Source organism: Pelodiscus sinensis, chromosome 6 (genome assembly GCF_052426305.1).
Source record: "Pelodiscus sinensis isolate ZL-2025 chromosome 6, ASM5242630v1, whole genome shotgun sequence".
Classification (NCBI taxonomy): Eukaryota; Metazoa; Chordata; order Testudines; family Trionychidae; genus Pelodiscus; species Pelodiscus sinensis.
Genome location: NC_143057.1, coordinates 31,230,082 through 31,244,119, shown reverse-complemented (window position 1 = coordinate 31,244,119; position 14,038 = coordinate 31,230,082). Strand labels below are relative to the sequence as shown.

Sequence of the window (14,038 nt, the reverse complement as noted above, 5' to 3'; positions counted from 1 at the left end):
GACAGAAAAGATAGACAGACGGACAGATTTTAGAAATACCCAGGGAGTCAACGCTGAGCTTCCCTGGTTTCTTGGAGTCTTCCGTGGGCTTGTATGCATGGTGAGTTTTCTCGGCCCTTAACCTGACAGGTGGTTATGCCGAGTCTCCAACCTCACGGGAAAATGGAAATCAATGGTTACCCACCTTTTGTAGGGAGCTTTAAGAACTATGGGCAACAATCATTAAATAAGGCCAATGTATTAATGATGAATTATTTGTATTGCTATTATAAAACAGTCAGCCAAGCTGTAGCTGCATCTGGTGAAAGGCATCAGTACAGTTCTCTATTTCCCTGCGTACCCCACTTTTTGCAGGTTCAAAGTCTCCTGAGCACATACAAACTGGGGGCTGGGAAATGCCCTTTTTTATTAGCAATAAAACTCTGTCTTTTGCTACTGATTATCCACAGAATTATGGATCCATAATCATTCACGTCACAGTCCGAGGGAGCCAGGGCTGAAACAGGATAATAGCCTTTAAATCCCCTTCTCTAAGCACTCAGATCTTCCCTGTCAGCAAGATTAAAGCGGTCAACAGCAGTCCCCATGTGTCTGTATCCCAGCCTGAGCTTTGACAACAACTGGAGGTGGTGGCTGGACGGGAGAGAAATGTGAAACTGCAGCTGTGCTTGATGCTCCAGCGGGAAAGAAAGAAACATTTATTTGTCTCCTTGGTGGTAGTGGAAACTGGTATTAGTTCCTCAGTCAGGTGGCGGCAAAGGAAGGAGGAGGAGGAGGAGGAGGAGGAGGAGAGAGAAGCATCATGCTGAAGTTTACTCAAAGGAGACTATTCCCATTCTCAGACTGTAAAATAAGGAAAGGAGCTGCTACAAATATTGTTCCCCCAGAAACGAATGCAGGAGAGGTGAAAGTAAGAATGAGCTTAGAGGCAAAGAGTGGGGTTTCTGCCACTTCTCCATGGGCCTCGCAGTCTGTGCTGTCTGTGGGAACTGAGGGGAATTACCACTATTATGTGGAGGAGGAGGAAGAAGAGGAGGAGGAAGATGAAAGGCAGCTGCAAAATACAGAAGCCTCTCCGGAAGGAAGCAAGCTCTCTTCACCATTCCTCAGCCCCCCTACCTTCTCCTCCAGAACGGCAGCTTCTGCTTCATCGATGCTGAACATAAATGTAGGTGGAAAAAGTTACCGTCTCACCTACCAGGCGGTGGCTATCTATCCCAAGACCCGCCTGGGCCGCTTGGCCACGTCCACCGATCGCCGTTGCCAGCTGGGGCTGTGTGATGACTACGCGGTCCAGGGGGATGAGTACTTCTTTGATCGGGACCCCGCTGTCTTCCAGTTGGTCTACAACTTCTATGCCTCGGGGGTGCTGCGGGTGCGAGACGAGCAGTGCCCACTCAGCTTCCTGGAGGAATTGAGCTACTGGGGGGTGCGGCTCAAGTACACACCGCGCTGCTGCCGCATCTGCTTTGAGGAGCGGCGGGACGAGCTGAGCGAGCAGCTGAAGGTGCAGCGGGAGCTGCGTGCCCAGGCGGAGTCCCAGGAGAATGAGCAGCTCTTTCACCACATGCGCTACTACGGCCCCCAGCGCTGGCGCCTCTGGAACCTCATGGAGAAGCCGTTCTCCTCTGTCAGCGCCAAGGCGATGGGGGTGGCTTCTAGCCTCTTCGTGCTAGTCTCGGTGGTGGCACTGGCTCTCAACACTGTGGAGGAGCTGCAGCAGGTGGACCGGAAAAGCGGAGAGAGTCGCCCCATGCTGGAGCACGTGGAGACACTCTGCATCGCCTTCTTCACCCTGGAGTATCTGCTGCGGCTGGTCTCCACCCCAGACCTGCGCCGCTTCGCGAGCAGCCCCCTCAATGCCGTGGATCTCATTGCCATCCTCCCCCTTTACCTCCAGCTGCTGCTGGAGAGCTTTGCCAACGAGGACCAGCCCCGGGGCCGAGGCTCTCAGCACGAGCATGACATTGAGAAGGTGGGACGGGTGAGCAAGGTGGGACAAGTGCTGCGCATCATGCGCCTGATGAGGATCTTCCGCATCCTCAAGCTGGCCCGCCACTCTACCGGCCTACGCGCCTTTGGCTTTACCCTGCGTCAGTGCTACCAACAGGTGGGCTGCCTCTTGCTCTTCATTGCCATGGGCATCTTCGCCTTCTCCGCCATGGTCTACTCGGTGGAGCACGACGTCTCCAGCAACAACTTCACCAGCATCCCCCATGCGTGGTGGTGGGCTGCTGTAAGTAAACGCATTGCACTTTGCCATATAGCTGTCACTCCTTCCCCTGCTCGAGCTGCTGCCTGTTTGAAAACAGCAAGGCAGTCACAGATTTTTGAACATCTGTTCTGAATTCTGAGCTTTGCTGTTACAGGACATGCACTCACACACACACACACAGAGCCACTGCTGCAGGCTTACATCTGTTACTGCACCAGGGTATAATCAGTGAAGCAGAGCTGGAAGTTGGTGGCTATTTGGGGCTATGCCATACACACGGCTGCTCATTAAAGAAAGGGAGAGGACTTGTATGAGGAAGGGAAAAGAGTATCATTTATTTCTAGTGTCAGCACTGCAGAGAAATATATTACTAGTAGTTTGTGATAAATATATTGTACAGGGGTTTGGTGGTTTTTTTTGGGGGGGGGGAGAGAGTTTGTAAAAGGCTGCACTAACTCAGCATGTAACCAGCATGAAAGAAGGTTGTTCTGATTAAATCCTCAAATTTATGGGATTAGAAGAAGCAGCAGCCACCTGGCCCCATAAAACATTTATGGGCAGCTGTCCAGCTGTAGGTGCCATCTCTACAACACGCTCAGTGGCATTTGGTTGTTATTTATACAATACCAGTGGCAGACAAAAATAGATCAGGTGGGGTCTGAATGGCTCAAAGGATTGGTAATGAGATACAGAGCCTTTTATATCTCGGTCACTAGTTTCAATCTAGTATAAGTCAGTAGTGACTGGAAGTTGGTGACCTGACATCTCATGGCTATTCAGGAGGTCCGTGTGGAATGAGTAGGTGGCCTCAGTCTAGCTCCTGGTGGGCAGAGGTTCATATTACAAAGTCACCAGTGGCTTGGTTTCTGGTGGGCTTAGCTGAGAGGCCAGAGACTGATCTGACATGGAAACGGAGGCACCTTTTCATTGTTAAGGTTGCGGATGAGGTTTGAGGCATAGGGGGAACCTCTCATTGACATTGTCAGTGCTGAGCTTGTGACTAAACAGAGGACTTTGGTCTGTCGCCCAGCGTTTCCCAAATCGTGGGGGATACTACTTTCTTAGGACGAGCCATTTCCAATTTGTACAGAGCAGGGCCCGTACAGATTTTCCCTGTGCAGGGTGGAATGCTGGCATGTGTGCTTTCATTTTCCTGAAGTGGGGGCTCAGCTTTCTGAAGTGGGGAAAGGAATCCAATTCCTGTATCACCTCAGGAGAGTAACACAGTCCCACACAGCAATAACGGTACTATTTCAACCCACGGCGATGTCAAAACGATCATTCATGCACAGGGACCTGCAAAGGCTACGGCACCACCGCGGACTTGACTCTTAGGTGCTGACAGAGAACCCCTAAAAGCCAAGCCAGGAGCACCTATGAATTAGCAATGGCCCACTGATCCTTTCTCCTCAGCCGCAGCATTAAACATCTAGGCACTCAGTCTGGAGGCCGGTTGGGGAAGAAGAGGCTGTTCCTTTGCAACGTGGTCTTCAGAATGAAAGAGCTGGAAGGCCACAGCTCTACTGTTATCCTCTGACCGCTGTGACGTAGTGGCAGTGTGGTGCATGCTACAGTGCCAGACTAGAGTGAGAAACAGACACACATGGTAATATGGCTAGTGCTGAAAGACCAAAGGGCTCAAATCTCAGCTGTAGCCAGTATCGTTGGGGAGAAAGGGTGCGAAGGGTCTGCTTGCAGTTTCCTGATTCTAGTGCCATGCTAGCCCCAAAGCATTCTTACAGCTATTCCTTTTTACAGCAGCTGACTCCAGCCTCTAAGAAGCTATAGGTCAACTGAGACTAGCCCAACTGCAACAGTGTGCTGGCCACAGAGTCCCCAAACTTTTTCTTTTCTGGCTCTCTGCCAGCTGTGGAAGCTGTAGCTGGAGAGATCGTGCTCCTTTGTAGTCTCCACTCTAGCTACCAGCAGAAAAATCTAGTGTTATTTTTTTTTAAATGTACTGTGCTGAATGCCCCACTGAGCCTGGCTGCTGGGTGCCCAGCATACATGGAAAAGTTACTGGAATGCAGCACTTTGCAGGTCATTCTTTAACCAATATATGCAGGTCACACCGATTATAAATCTCAGGCTGAATACACCAGCAGAATGTTAGGACAGCAGGCCTAGATCCATGGAGCCAAATTGGTACCACTGTTCTGAATACATCCAGTCCTGCAAACACTCACTGAAGTGACTAATCCTGATTCATCCAAGTATCCCTGTTAGTTTTAAAGGGATTTGGGATGGGGAGGTGGAGAAGGTTTGCACTGTGCATGGGAGTAAGGGCCTACAGGAGTGACTTTAAATATGAATGACTCAGCTGAATCCCTTAATCTTTTGTTATAATACAAGGGGGTAAACGAGAGCCTGGCTAGGTAATTATTATTTGCACATTAAAGGATGGATAGTTGTGGCTGTCACACACACAAATGATTATTTCCTTAAAATTCTCATGTGGTACACAAGAGTGAATGTAAGGGTACATCTAGACTACATGCCTCTGGCGACAGAGGCATGTAGATTAGGGTACCGGACATAGTAAATTGAAGCGGCGATTTAAATAATCGCCGCTTCATTTAAATTTACATGACTGCCGCACTGAGCCGACAAACAGCTCATCCCAGGAGGCATACCTGGGTGGTCGACAAATACCTTTGATGTTGGCAGGGGAGCGTCCAGACTATCGCGCTGAGCCGACAAACAGCTAATCAGCTGTTTGTCGGCTCAGCGTGGCAGCCATGTAAATTTAAATGAAGCGGCGATTATTTAAATCGCCGCTTCATTTTACTATGTCCGATAGCCTAATCTACATGCCTCTGTCGCCAGAGGCATGTAGTCTAGACGTACCCTAGGAAGACTAGAATCTTAGCACGGGGTAATTGTGTAGGGTCAGTCTATGGCAAATATGTATCTTGCTTTCAACTCCGGGTATGTCTATCCTGCGGGGATATCCCGGAAAAACTCTGCCACGTCCAGGGAACACATTTGCTCTTCTGCCTTTTTTTTGCGGAAGAGCAAATGCGCTCTTTCGGGGAGCCCTGTCTAGACGGGGCCAAATGGTGGTAAAGCCTCTTCCGGAAAAGCGATCAGAAAAAGCTAGCGTGTAGACCTAGCTTCAGTATTTGAAGATACTGATCATGTATTATCATTCAATGCCAGTGACTTAAGTGCCATTAAACCAGATGACTAATGAATTTTATGGTACAGGAAGCACTAGCTGCAGCACCATCTTGTCAGCTACTATTCCATTCAGCTGAAATAACATTCAAACTAATAGAGGAGAAGCTGGCGCACTGCCTGCCATAACCTTTTAAAAAATTAATTCAGTGCTATAATCATAAGAGCACTGGGCAGGGACTACACCTTCCTGTGTTTGTGCTAGCATGGTTACTTTTTTTTTTTTTTTTTTTTTGCAGGCATGCACACATCTAAATGTATACAAAGTTTACAAACACCAAAATATACATAGTACAGTGTTTCCTAATCTTTTTATACCACAGACCAGCACAGAAACATTTGCAGTTTCATCACGGTAATTAATTTGCATATTCATCCTGGTAATTAATTTTGAGCGGTCCCATGTTATTTTTCATTGCGTCTGTGTGCACACAGTAAGGGAACTGGGGGAAGATGGAGAAGGGAAGGGAAAGGAAAGGGCAGCAAGCAGTGTGAGCAAAAGAGGGGAGCAAGCGGGGGAGAGACTGGGCTGAATGTGGTGAGACATTGACTCCGGCTCAGAGGCCTTCTCCTGACTTGTCCCCTCACCGCACGCCAGCCACCTGGGTAGTGGTGGCCCCTGCTAAGCCTGGCCGCCCTGCCAGGATATCCCCAAGCTATACCCCAAGGTTCAGTGTGGCCATGTGGCGGCAGGTCCCTGTGTGTGCACATCAGGGGGAGGCTTCCGCCAAGGGAGAAGGGAGCTGCCCGACAGCGCCAGTGCAGGTGGGAGGAGAGCGGGCTCGCGGGATGGCTGGTTCCTCGAGCTCACCTCCCTCGTGAGAAGCAAGGCGGGAGACAGACCTAGGGGTGCCTCTAGCCGCAGCCACCCTCCACAGCCCCACCAGCCGGGCCACATAGCAGCCGCTGGAGCTAGAACTGGGACCAGAGTGAGGCTCCCCCAGTATGGACAGCCTCACTGCAGCCCCAGCTCCAGCCGCAGCACTCCAGGGCAGCCATCCGCCATGCCGCTCACTGTGCTGCTGTGTGGGGAAGCGGGCAGGCAGAGAACGCTTTGTGCACATATGGGTGCACATATCTCTTATAGTGGGTGGGGCTCAATTAGCAGCTGGGGGCGTGGCCTGACAGCGTGCCGCAGCCTGACTAACAGCAGTTCGTGGCCCACCACCGGTCTGCGGACTGGTGGTTGGGAACCGCTGATGTAGTAGATGTAGACTGGTAATTCCCTCTTGGGATCTGTGTTACATTAAATGTTTGGGATATTTGATGCAGTTTTAAGGTCACATCACCAGATATTTGGAGACGAATAATTCAGTCTCATATAAAAGTTTTTTTAAAAAACAACTGTTGCAATAGTAATGTCAAAGATAACACAACACCTTCCCCGTTGGGGTCTGCTAGAGCAGGAAAACTCCTACTGGATGAAGAGGGGCATTCATTAAAGTCTTAGAAGAGATAGAGATTGCAGGATTCACCCTGTCATGTAATGTGGTGATGCCTAAAGAATGAATTCCTGAAACTTAAATGATTTCACTGGAACAGCTACATTTGCCATTGAAATCTGGTAACAAAAGGCTTCCTCGTAGCCAAACTTCAGATAAAATACCCAGAACCGTTTCTACACAGACGCTCTGCCTCCATCCCCTCTGTGCCTGTAGCATGGCAGGATTTTATAATCACTCAAGCCTGCTGACATACACTTCAAACAAAACCAATTTGTGTAAATAGCAAGGAGCCTTGCCAAGTACTTACATTCCTTAGTCTCCTCATTTTAAAAAATCCATATTAAAATGAGCTGATGGACCATGCTTCCCAGAGAGAAGGATTTTAAAATGTCTTTCACTGCTAGAAGACACACCTCAAGTCTGGGCTCTGCTCTTAACCACATTCGTGCACCAGACAGATGAAGGTGCAAGTCATTTGATCCATCTCCTTCCATCTGCAAAGCCCACTTTATTAGGCTGAAGAGTGTGTGTGTGAGAGAGAAAGAGAGTGTCCCCTCCTTAAGTACAAGGAAAGGGCACAAAGCTGCCATTCAGCTTCAACCTAGCCTCTATGCAGCTACTTGCATAGAGTCATCCCTGGATGTGTCTGGTCATGAATACATGTCCACACGGCTGGACCTAATACACACTACCAGAGTGCAGATGGTTCAGTGATGCCCTCTGCAGCACACAACAGAACACACAGATTTTTAAATTACACGAATGGGATTAATTATTTAAGGATAGTTTTTCTACTCTGGGATGGTTGCCTATAGGGAAGAGGGAGGGGAATAATGTATAGCCAGCGTATAATAATTTAGATTTCTAGTAGACAAGTGTTCAAAATAGCTTAACTATGCTGAAACACTGTATCCCCAGCTGGATACATTAAAGACAGGTGTGCGCGCTCCCCTGTTTGGATAATAAATTGCCATTGATTTGCCTATAGGTCAGCATCTCTACAGTGGGATATGGTGACATGTGTCCAGAAACGCACCTCGGGCGCTTGTTTGCTTTCCTCTGCATTGCGTTTGGAATCATTCTCAACGGTATGCCAATCTCCATACTCTACAACAAGTTCTCAGACTATTACAGCAAACTGAAGGCCTATGAATATACGGCTGTACGGAAGGAAAGAGGCAAGATTGACTTTACACGAAGAGCCAGGAAGAAAATGTCCGAGTGTTGCGGCGAAGGCCCAACTCATTATTTACCAAGACCTAGATACAATTAATTCGCCAGAAATTACAACTGGACAGAGGAGCAGCAGGGGAAAGCAGAGAACATGCCGTTACTATAGATCACCCAAAGAAAGCTAAAATAACAACTCTAAATTGGGCACAAGAAAATACGGAAGGCAAATCGCAAAAATGACAGACCTATTTTATGACCATTTTTTCTCAGCTTCCTTTTGTTGGTGTCAATTACTACAGCAGCAATGCTCACGGTTTGTGTGCGCAACCCCGGTATCAAAGATGCAGCTGAGTTGTACAGTTGACTGAGGGCTGTAACACAATGCCCAATAACCGTCCTACAGTAACAATCCTTCATGGCCAAACCAAAGGAAACTAAGTCTGTTATCATGCCATGAGCGCTACTCAGCAACAGGCAGGAGGAATATTATCTCAAAAATTAAACAGATGTAGGAGGAGGAGAGAGGCAATATGTTTCTTTGCAATATAGAAATGGGTTCTGTATTAGGTTTTTAAACACAAGACACAGACATTATGTACCTTTTGTAACTACATTAGTTGCTTTCATATACAAACAATATCCATATTCCTTAGTTTTTTGGTTATTCTTTGTGCTGTAACACATAGTTCATGGTTTGATTTGCCAATGTTATTTTTAATACAGCCTTGCACAATTGTACTCACTTCTTTGCCCACAGTGAGTAACTTTAAGAGTAAGAAAAATGTAGGTTGTGTTGTCCCCCCCCTCCCCATTAATATCCTCCATAGTAGAAAACAACTGGTGAGTAACTTTGGGGTGTGATATTTTCCCAAACCCATTTCAATGCCAAAATCTGCTTAAGTTTACATCTGTAAACTAAGGCTAGGTCTAGAGAAAAATCGATGCAAGATATGCAGTCCCAGGTCTGTAGCTGGAGTTGATGTACCTTGCATTGATTTTCTGGGATGCCCAGCAGCAGGAGGTCAACGGAAGAAATACTCCCATTAACTTCCCTCATCCCTCACAACAGCAAGAAGTATCGGCGCCGACAGAGGTGCCTTCAGCGTTCAAGTCTTCACTAGACCCTCTAAATTGAATCCCAGAAGATTGATCACTAGTGCGCCAATCCTTTGGTAGGTGGAGACAAGGCCTAACTGTACTTGACATGAGCAACAATATTTAATGTGCATATCTGCTAGTAGTGCATTAAGAATATAGGTTAGCTGTGTACAGAATGAGGCATATATGAACAGCCATAATGGAGTAAACAAAAAGGCTATCTAACACAGAATCTGGTCTGATAGTGGCCAATGCCAGGTACCCCAGAGGGAATGAACAGAACAGGTAATAATCAAGTGATCCATCCCGTTGCCAATTTTCAGGCTCTGGCAAACAGAAGCTAGGGACACCATCCCTGCCCATCACAAGGGAAAGGATATGGTTAGCTAACAGACCATTTCTTCCTAAGGATCTTATCGATCATTCTTCCAATAATTTAAAAAATATGATTGAAAGATGAGAGGCATTTGAAATGATTTCAACACTGATAAAATTAGAGTGTCATGTACACACTGAGGCCTTAATTTGGTCACCTTGGGTCACATTCAGTCACATCTTATTCCATGAGAAGATGATTTGAAATCAAGGGGATTATTTGCATAACAAGGTCTGTCTAATGCCCTAGTAGTAACAATAGCAGAAGCTGGCCCTGAGTTAGGTACAGTCAAAATAGAGCGGTCATAAGGTTTCATTGTATTAGTTCACTAGGTACTGGGACCTCGCTTCACATAAGCCAAATCATAGGCATTTTAAAACAGGAAGGAGGGTACTCAGTTGAAAGCTAGAAATGTTAGTTACATTCACATGTAAATATACTAGCAAATGTACCCTGTGTTGCTCAGGTTCTTAATGTAGTTATGTGGGGAGAGGGTGGGATTTTTTTTTGGAAATTAAAAGGAAAATGTACGTGCCTTGGGCTCCAGCTGCCCCTCCTTCCAGCTGGTCTGGGGAGCTACAGCTCTAGGGGCAGCCCTGACCTGCAGCTGCCTTCCCATTTCCGCTAGCTTGGGGGTGGCATGAGTTCCAGGGGCCAGCCCTGGCTTCCAGCTGCCCTATGCCCTCCAACTAGTCCAAGGAGAGGGTGGGGCTCTGGGTGCCAGCCACGGCCTCCCACTGCTCCCCAACCCTCCAGATGGTCTGAGGTCAGGGCTCTGTTGGCTAGCCCTGGTCTGAAGCTGCCCCCTCTGGCCTCCCAGTGGGCAGCCCCTGGCTTCTCTGGGAGGGACAGGTTGTGCTGCCCAGCCCTCTGTCCAGCATTGTTTGGAGCAGCAGGGTCACTTACCCATTCCAATGGCCGGCAACATGAAGCTCTTCCTGATGTGGTTGCCCTCCCCCCCATGGTCACTCTGCAGTAAAGCTGACCCTCCAATCAGCTCCCTTGTTATGGAAAATAAGCCTATTCCAGGCCCTTTCCAGTTTCCTGGCACAACCTTGCTTTGTTAGGATAAGAGGAAGCTGCATATCAAATTTAATGGGTCCTAAAATTCTTATAAGTTAGGAGTTCTTGAACAAACAGACTCACAGACAGATGTGCAAACTCTGTAACATATTTATTATCTATACACATTAAGTTAAAATTAAAGTGCTGCCCTCTTTCCCCAGCTTGCCTAAGGTCATGATGCCTAATGGCATCGAGGGCTGCTATTCAGCACAGGATTCATTTCACAGCTAAATAACTCAACAGGCAATGTGCATTTTAAATGGTTCAGCTCTTGTTTGCGTTGTACTGCTGAATGTAAACTGCCAAGTTCAGGGCTTACAGTCAGTCTGGACACACTAGTGTGAGGCAGTCGCTCAGCCAGCAGAGACAGAAAAGGGAAGGGCGTGAACTCTTCCATAGCCATGAAATGTTAAACATGGTGGCAAGCAGAAAGTTTTTCTATCAATTAGCAGGCCAGTTATTTTTTTCATGGCTTTCCTGACTCTAGACAAATGTGTTATAATCCCCTCGGTCAACTTTCACTTCAAAACCAGTATTCAGAGCCCCAGGGCCAGTTTAGGGCAAATAGCACTCCGGGTAAACCTGTATTTTGGGGCACCAGCCTTCCTCTGGTATCCTGCACTACCCACCTACTCAACACGCTCACTACCCCAGCCCCCTTCTGCCTTCCCAAATTCCCCACAACAGGTCAAAAAAACAAGGGAAAGCCCAGCAACTCAAGGAAACCAGAGGGTAGGGGTGGCCTGTGAACACCAGAAAGACAGGGGTGGAATACCGTGGCTCACAGGGGATTTGGGGGGGGGGGACATCAACAGGGGCTCCAGAAGTGACAGGAGCCACACCCCAATAGTGAGTATCCCTGTACCAGTGCTCCTTCCCAGTCCCAGGGAAGGTGGGATACCGGGCAGGATGGGGGAGTTTCAAGTGCAAATGCTCCAGCACACAGGAGCTAGCTAGGCTGGGTGGTGCTAGTGGACAATTCATGCTCAAGAGTATCTCCAATCCCCTGCAATGCCATCTCCCTTTGGGCCAAGAAAGAAAAAGTGGGAGGCCCTCAGAGCTATGGAAATGGGGGGACATGGAATGGGGGGAACTACATAGGTGGACACCCTAAGAACTAGGGGAAATGGGACATAGGGGGCAAAAGGAGGGGGTCTCCTTGGGGCTGAAAAGAGTGGTGTGAGACCTGGAGGCACAAGAAGACCAGGAGCATGGAGGAAATGGGACTGGGGTAGGCATGGACAGGGGCTATAAGCACAGCAAGCCCTGCAAGATTAAAAGAAAAGGCAGATCTCCCAAGGTTCAGCCCCAAAATTAGGATTAAAAGAAATCCAAAGAGCTTTTGCACAGATGGCTGGCTGAAAAGATCATCACTCTCTAGCTGCAATTAAGCATCTAAGTTTCCTTTTCTAATACAGAAATATAGCTGTTCAAGAGGTGACTAAAGAACAATAATGTAATGGGCATCTGGTACTATTCCCATGCCTCCAAGGCAAACAGTAATTTTTATCTTTAACTTTTTAGCCTCCTCTTTTTACATTAAATCTAAGACTGGATAGTTTAAGTCCCTTTAAAAAAAAAATGTGTTATTAAAACCCATGATAATGGAAACTTGCTCACTTCAGCTATCTTTAAAAATAGCTTTAGCTGTTTGGATTACTGAGTTTGTCCTATTTTTAGTTGTTTCATCTTATCTGTAATTTACATAACCTTTATTAACTTCTTTAATCAATAGCAGAGAAACTACACAATATACTACAACAGTAATTCAGGTCTTTATCTTGGACTGGTATGAAAGGTCAGAAGCACTATTGTGTTTTAATGTGTTTAGGAATGTGTCATTCAAAATAATTTAATAAAAATAATCAGAATAATTTAAAAATAATCCGTGTGTCTTTAGACAGGAGGAGATTGTCAAACACTTCATTGTATAGCCACTGACAGTTGATGTTCAAGTTCTATGCCATACAGTGATTTGTAAGAATGGCCCTGTGAGCTTTCCTATTTATTGTCTCAGTAAATTCCACAACTAGTTTGCTCAGTTGAAAATAATTTTTCCCCTCCTTAAATGCTGTCTGGGCAAACCCAGACTGTGTTCTTTCCTTCCCATCCATTGGCACAGATTCTGCAGACTAAGTTTTCTTCACATTAACACTTGTGTAACTCTACTGCCTTCATTGTTTTTGGTAGGTGAATCTGGCTGGAATATGTCCATTGATAACTGACAAAAAGGAAGAGAATTCAGTATTCACTCTCCCTCACGGCTGCTGAGCCAACATTACTATTGAGTAACTGAAAAGTTACTTCAATGACTAAAGTCCTGTATGCAGATGAGACTCTGCTCACCGAGAGGTGGTTTGTTCTGCAAACTGATTCTGAAATGTACTTTTCTGAGTAGAACCACATTTTAAAGGCAACAGCATGTGCTGGAAGCAGGTTCAAATGCACAACCAAGAGCATGTTTTCATTGCACAGGTAATGGCAGATTTCACTTCTCTGCTATAACTTGGCTGGAACCCTCACATTAGTGATAGCAAAAGGAAAAAATCCTTTCAGTGTGATAGGCCTCCAACATCTTTCCAACAATTCCCCCTGAAAGGCACACAAGTTCTCCTGCAATTGACAACTGACTGGGAACGAATCATAGAGCATCTCAGCTTGAAGAACCATGGGATATGTCCCCAAACACTGGAGCAGGGGCAGAAACAGCGAGAATAGTCATCAGGCAGGTGTTTGCAGTGGGAGACACTCACCACTGAGGTAAGCTAGCCCAGGTTCTAATTACTAGAGTTAACTGTGAAGTGTCCACATAGCCAAAGGGTCAGTTCCTACAACAGAATCAGTGAGAGCATACCCCTGTGCCTACCTGGAGTGCTCAAGGGAATTCCATGGGGGGGCTGGGAGGGAAGAGGGAGGAAGAGTGCACTCATGTAGATTTAGTTCCCGGATCCTGTCCTCAGTGCTTAAACATAGCTGCCATTTTTTATTTTTTTTTAAACTGGATAAACAGTAAAAAAAAAAAAAAAAAAAAAAAGTTCCGTCAGGTCAGGAAATGTTGATTTATACAATATCATTTATCATGCGTACGTGTCTGTAACACCGACTGCAGTGGCATTGGTATGTGCTCTTGTCCTTCTAAAACTGAAAACAAATACATGATCAGAGTAGAACACCTTACTTTACTAATGAATACCATAGTAATAAAAGTGGTGTGTGTCAAATTTCAAGATACCTTTACCAACAGCAGCTCCACTTAAAATCCCTCTTTTGTTTTCCGTAAGTATTCAAATCACTGGTGATGCCACTAAAAAGTAACATTTTAACCTCCATTGTAAAGTGCATGTTGAACTAGATGAACCCTCAGTCTAATTCTATACATGTTATACCACAGATGAATTTCCCCATTCTTTTTACTTACGTAAGAATGTCAGTGACTAAATACTTTCACAAAAGGCACTGCACAAAACAGATTCAAGACACTGGCCCAGG

At 46.5% G+C, this 14,038-nt stretch overlaps 1 protein-coding gene across 1 annotated transcript; it reads left to right on the top strand.

Annotated features, from left to right (window-relative positions):
- The first annotated feature begins 727 nt into the window (after nucleotides 1-727).
- Nucleotides 728-8,530, top strand: KCNV2 (potassium voltage-gated channel modifier subfamily V member 2). Its single transcript, XM_006139683.5, has 2 exons — nucleotides 728-2,236; nucleotides 7,826-8,530. The coding sequence occupies exons 1-2, from the start codon at nucleotides 803-805 to the stop codon at nucleotides 8,108-8,110; spliced, it is 1,719 nt and encodes a 572-aa protein (XP_006139745.2). The 5' UTR covers nucleotides 728-802; the 3' UTR covers nucleotides 8,111-8,530.
- The last annotated feature ends 5,508 nt before the right edge of the window (nucleotides 8,531-14,038 follow it).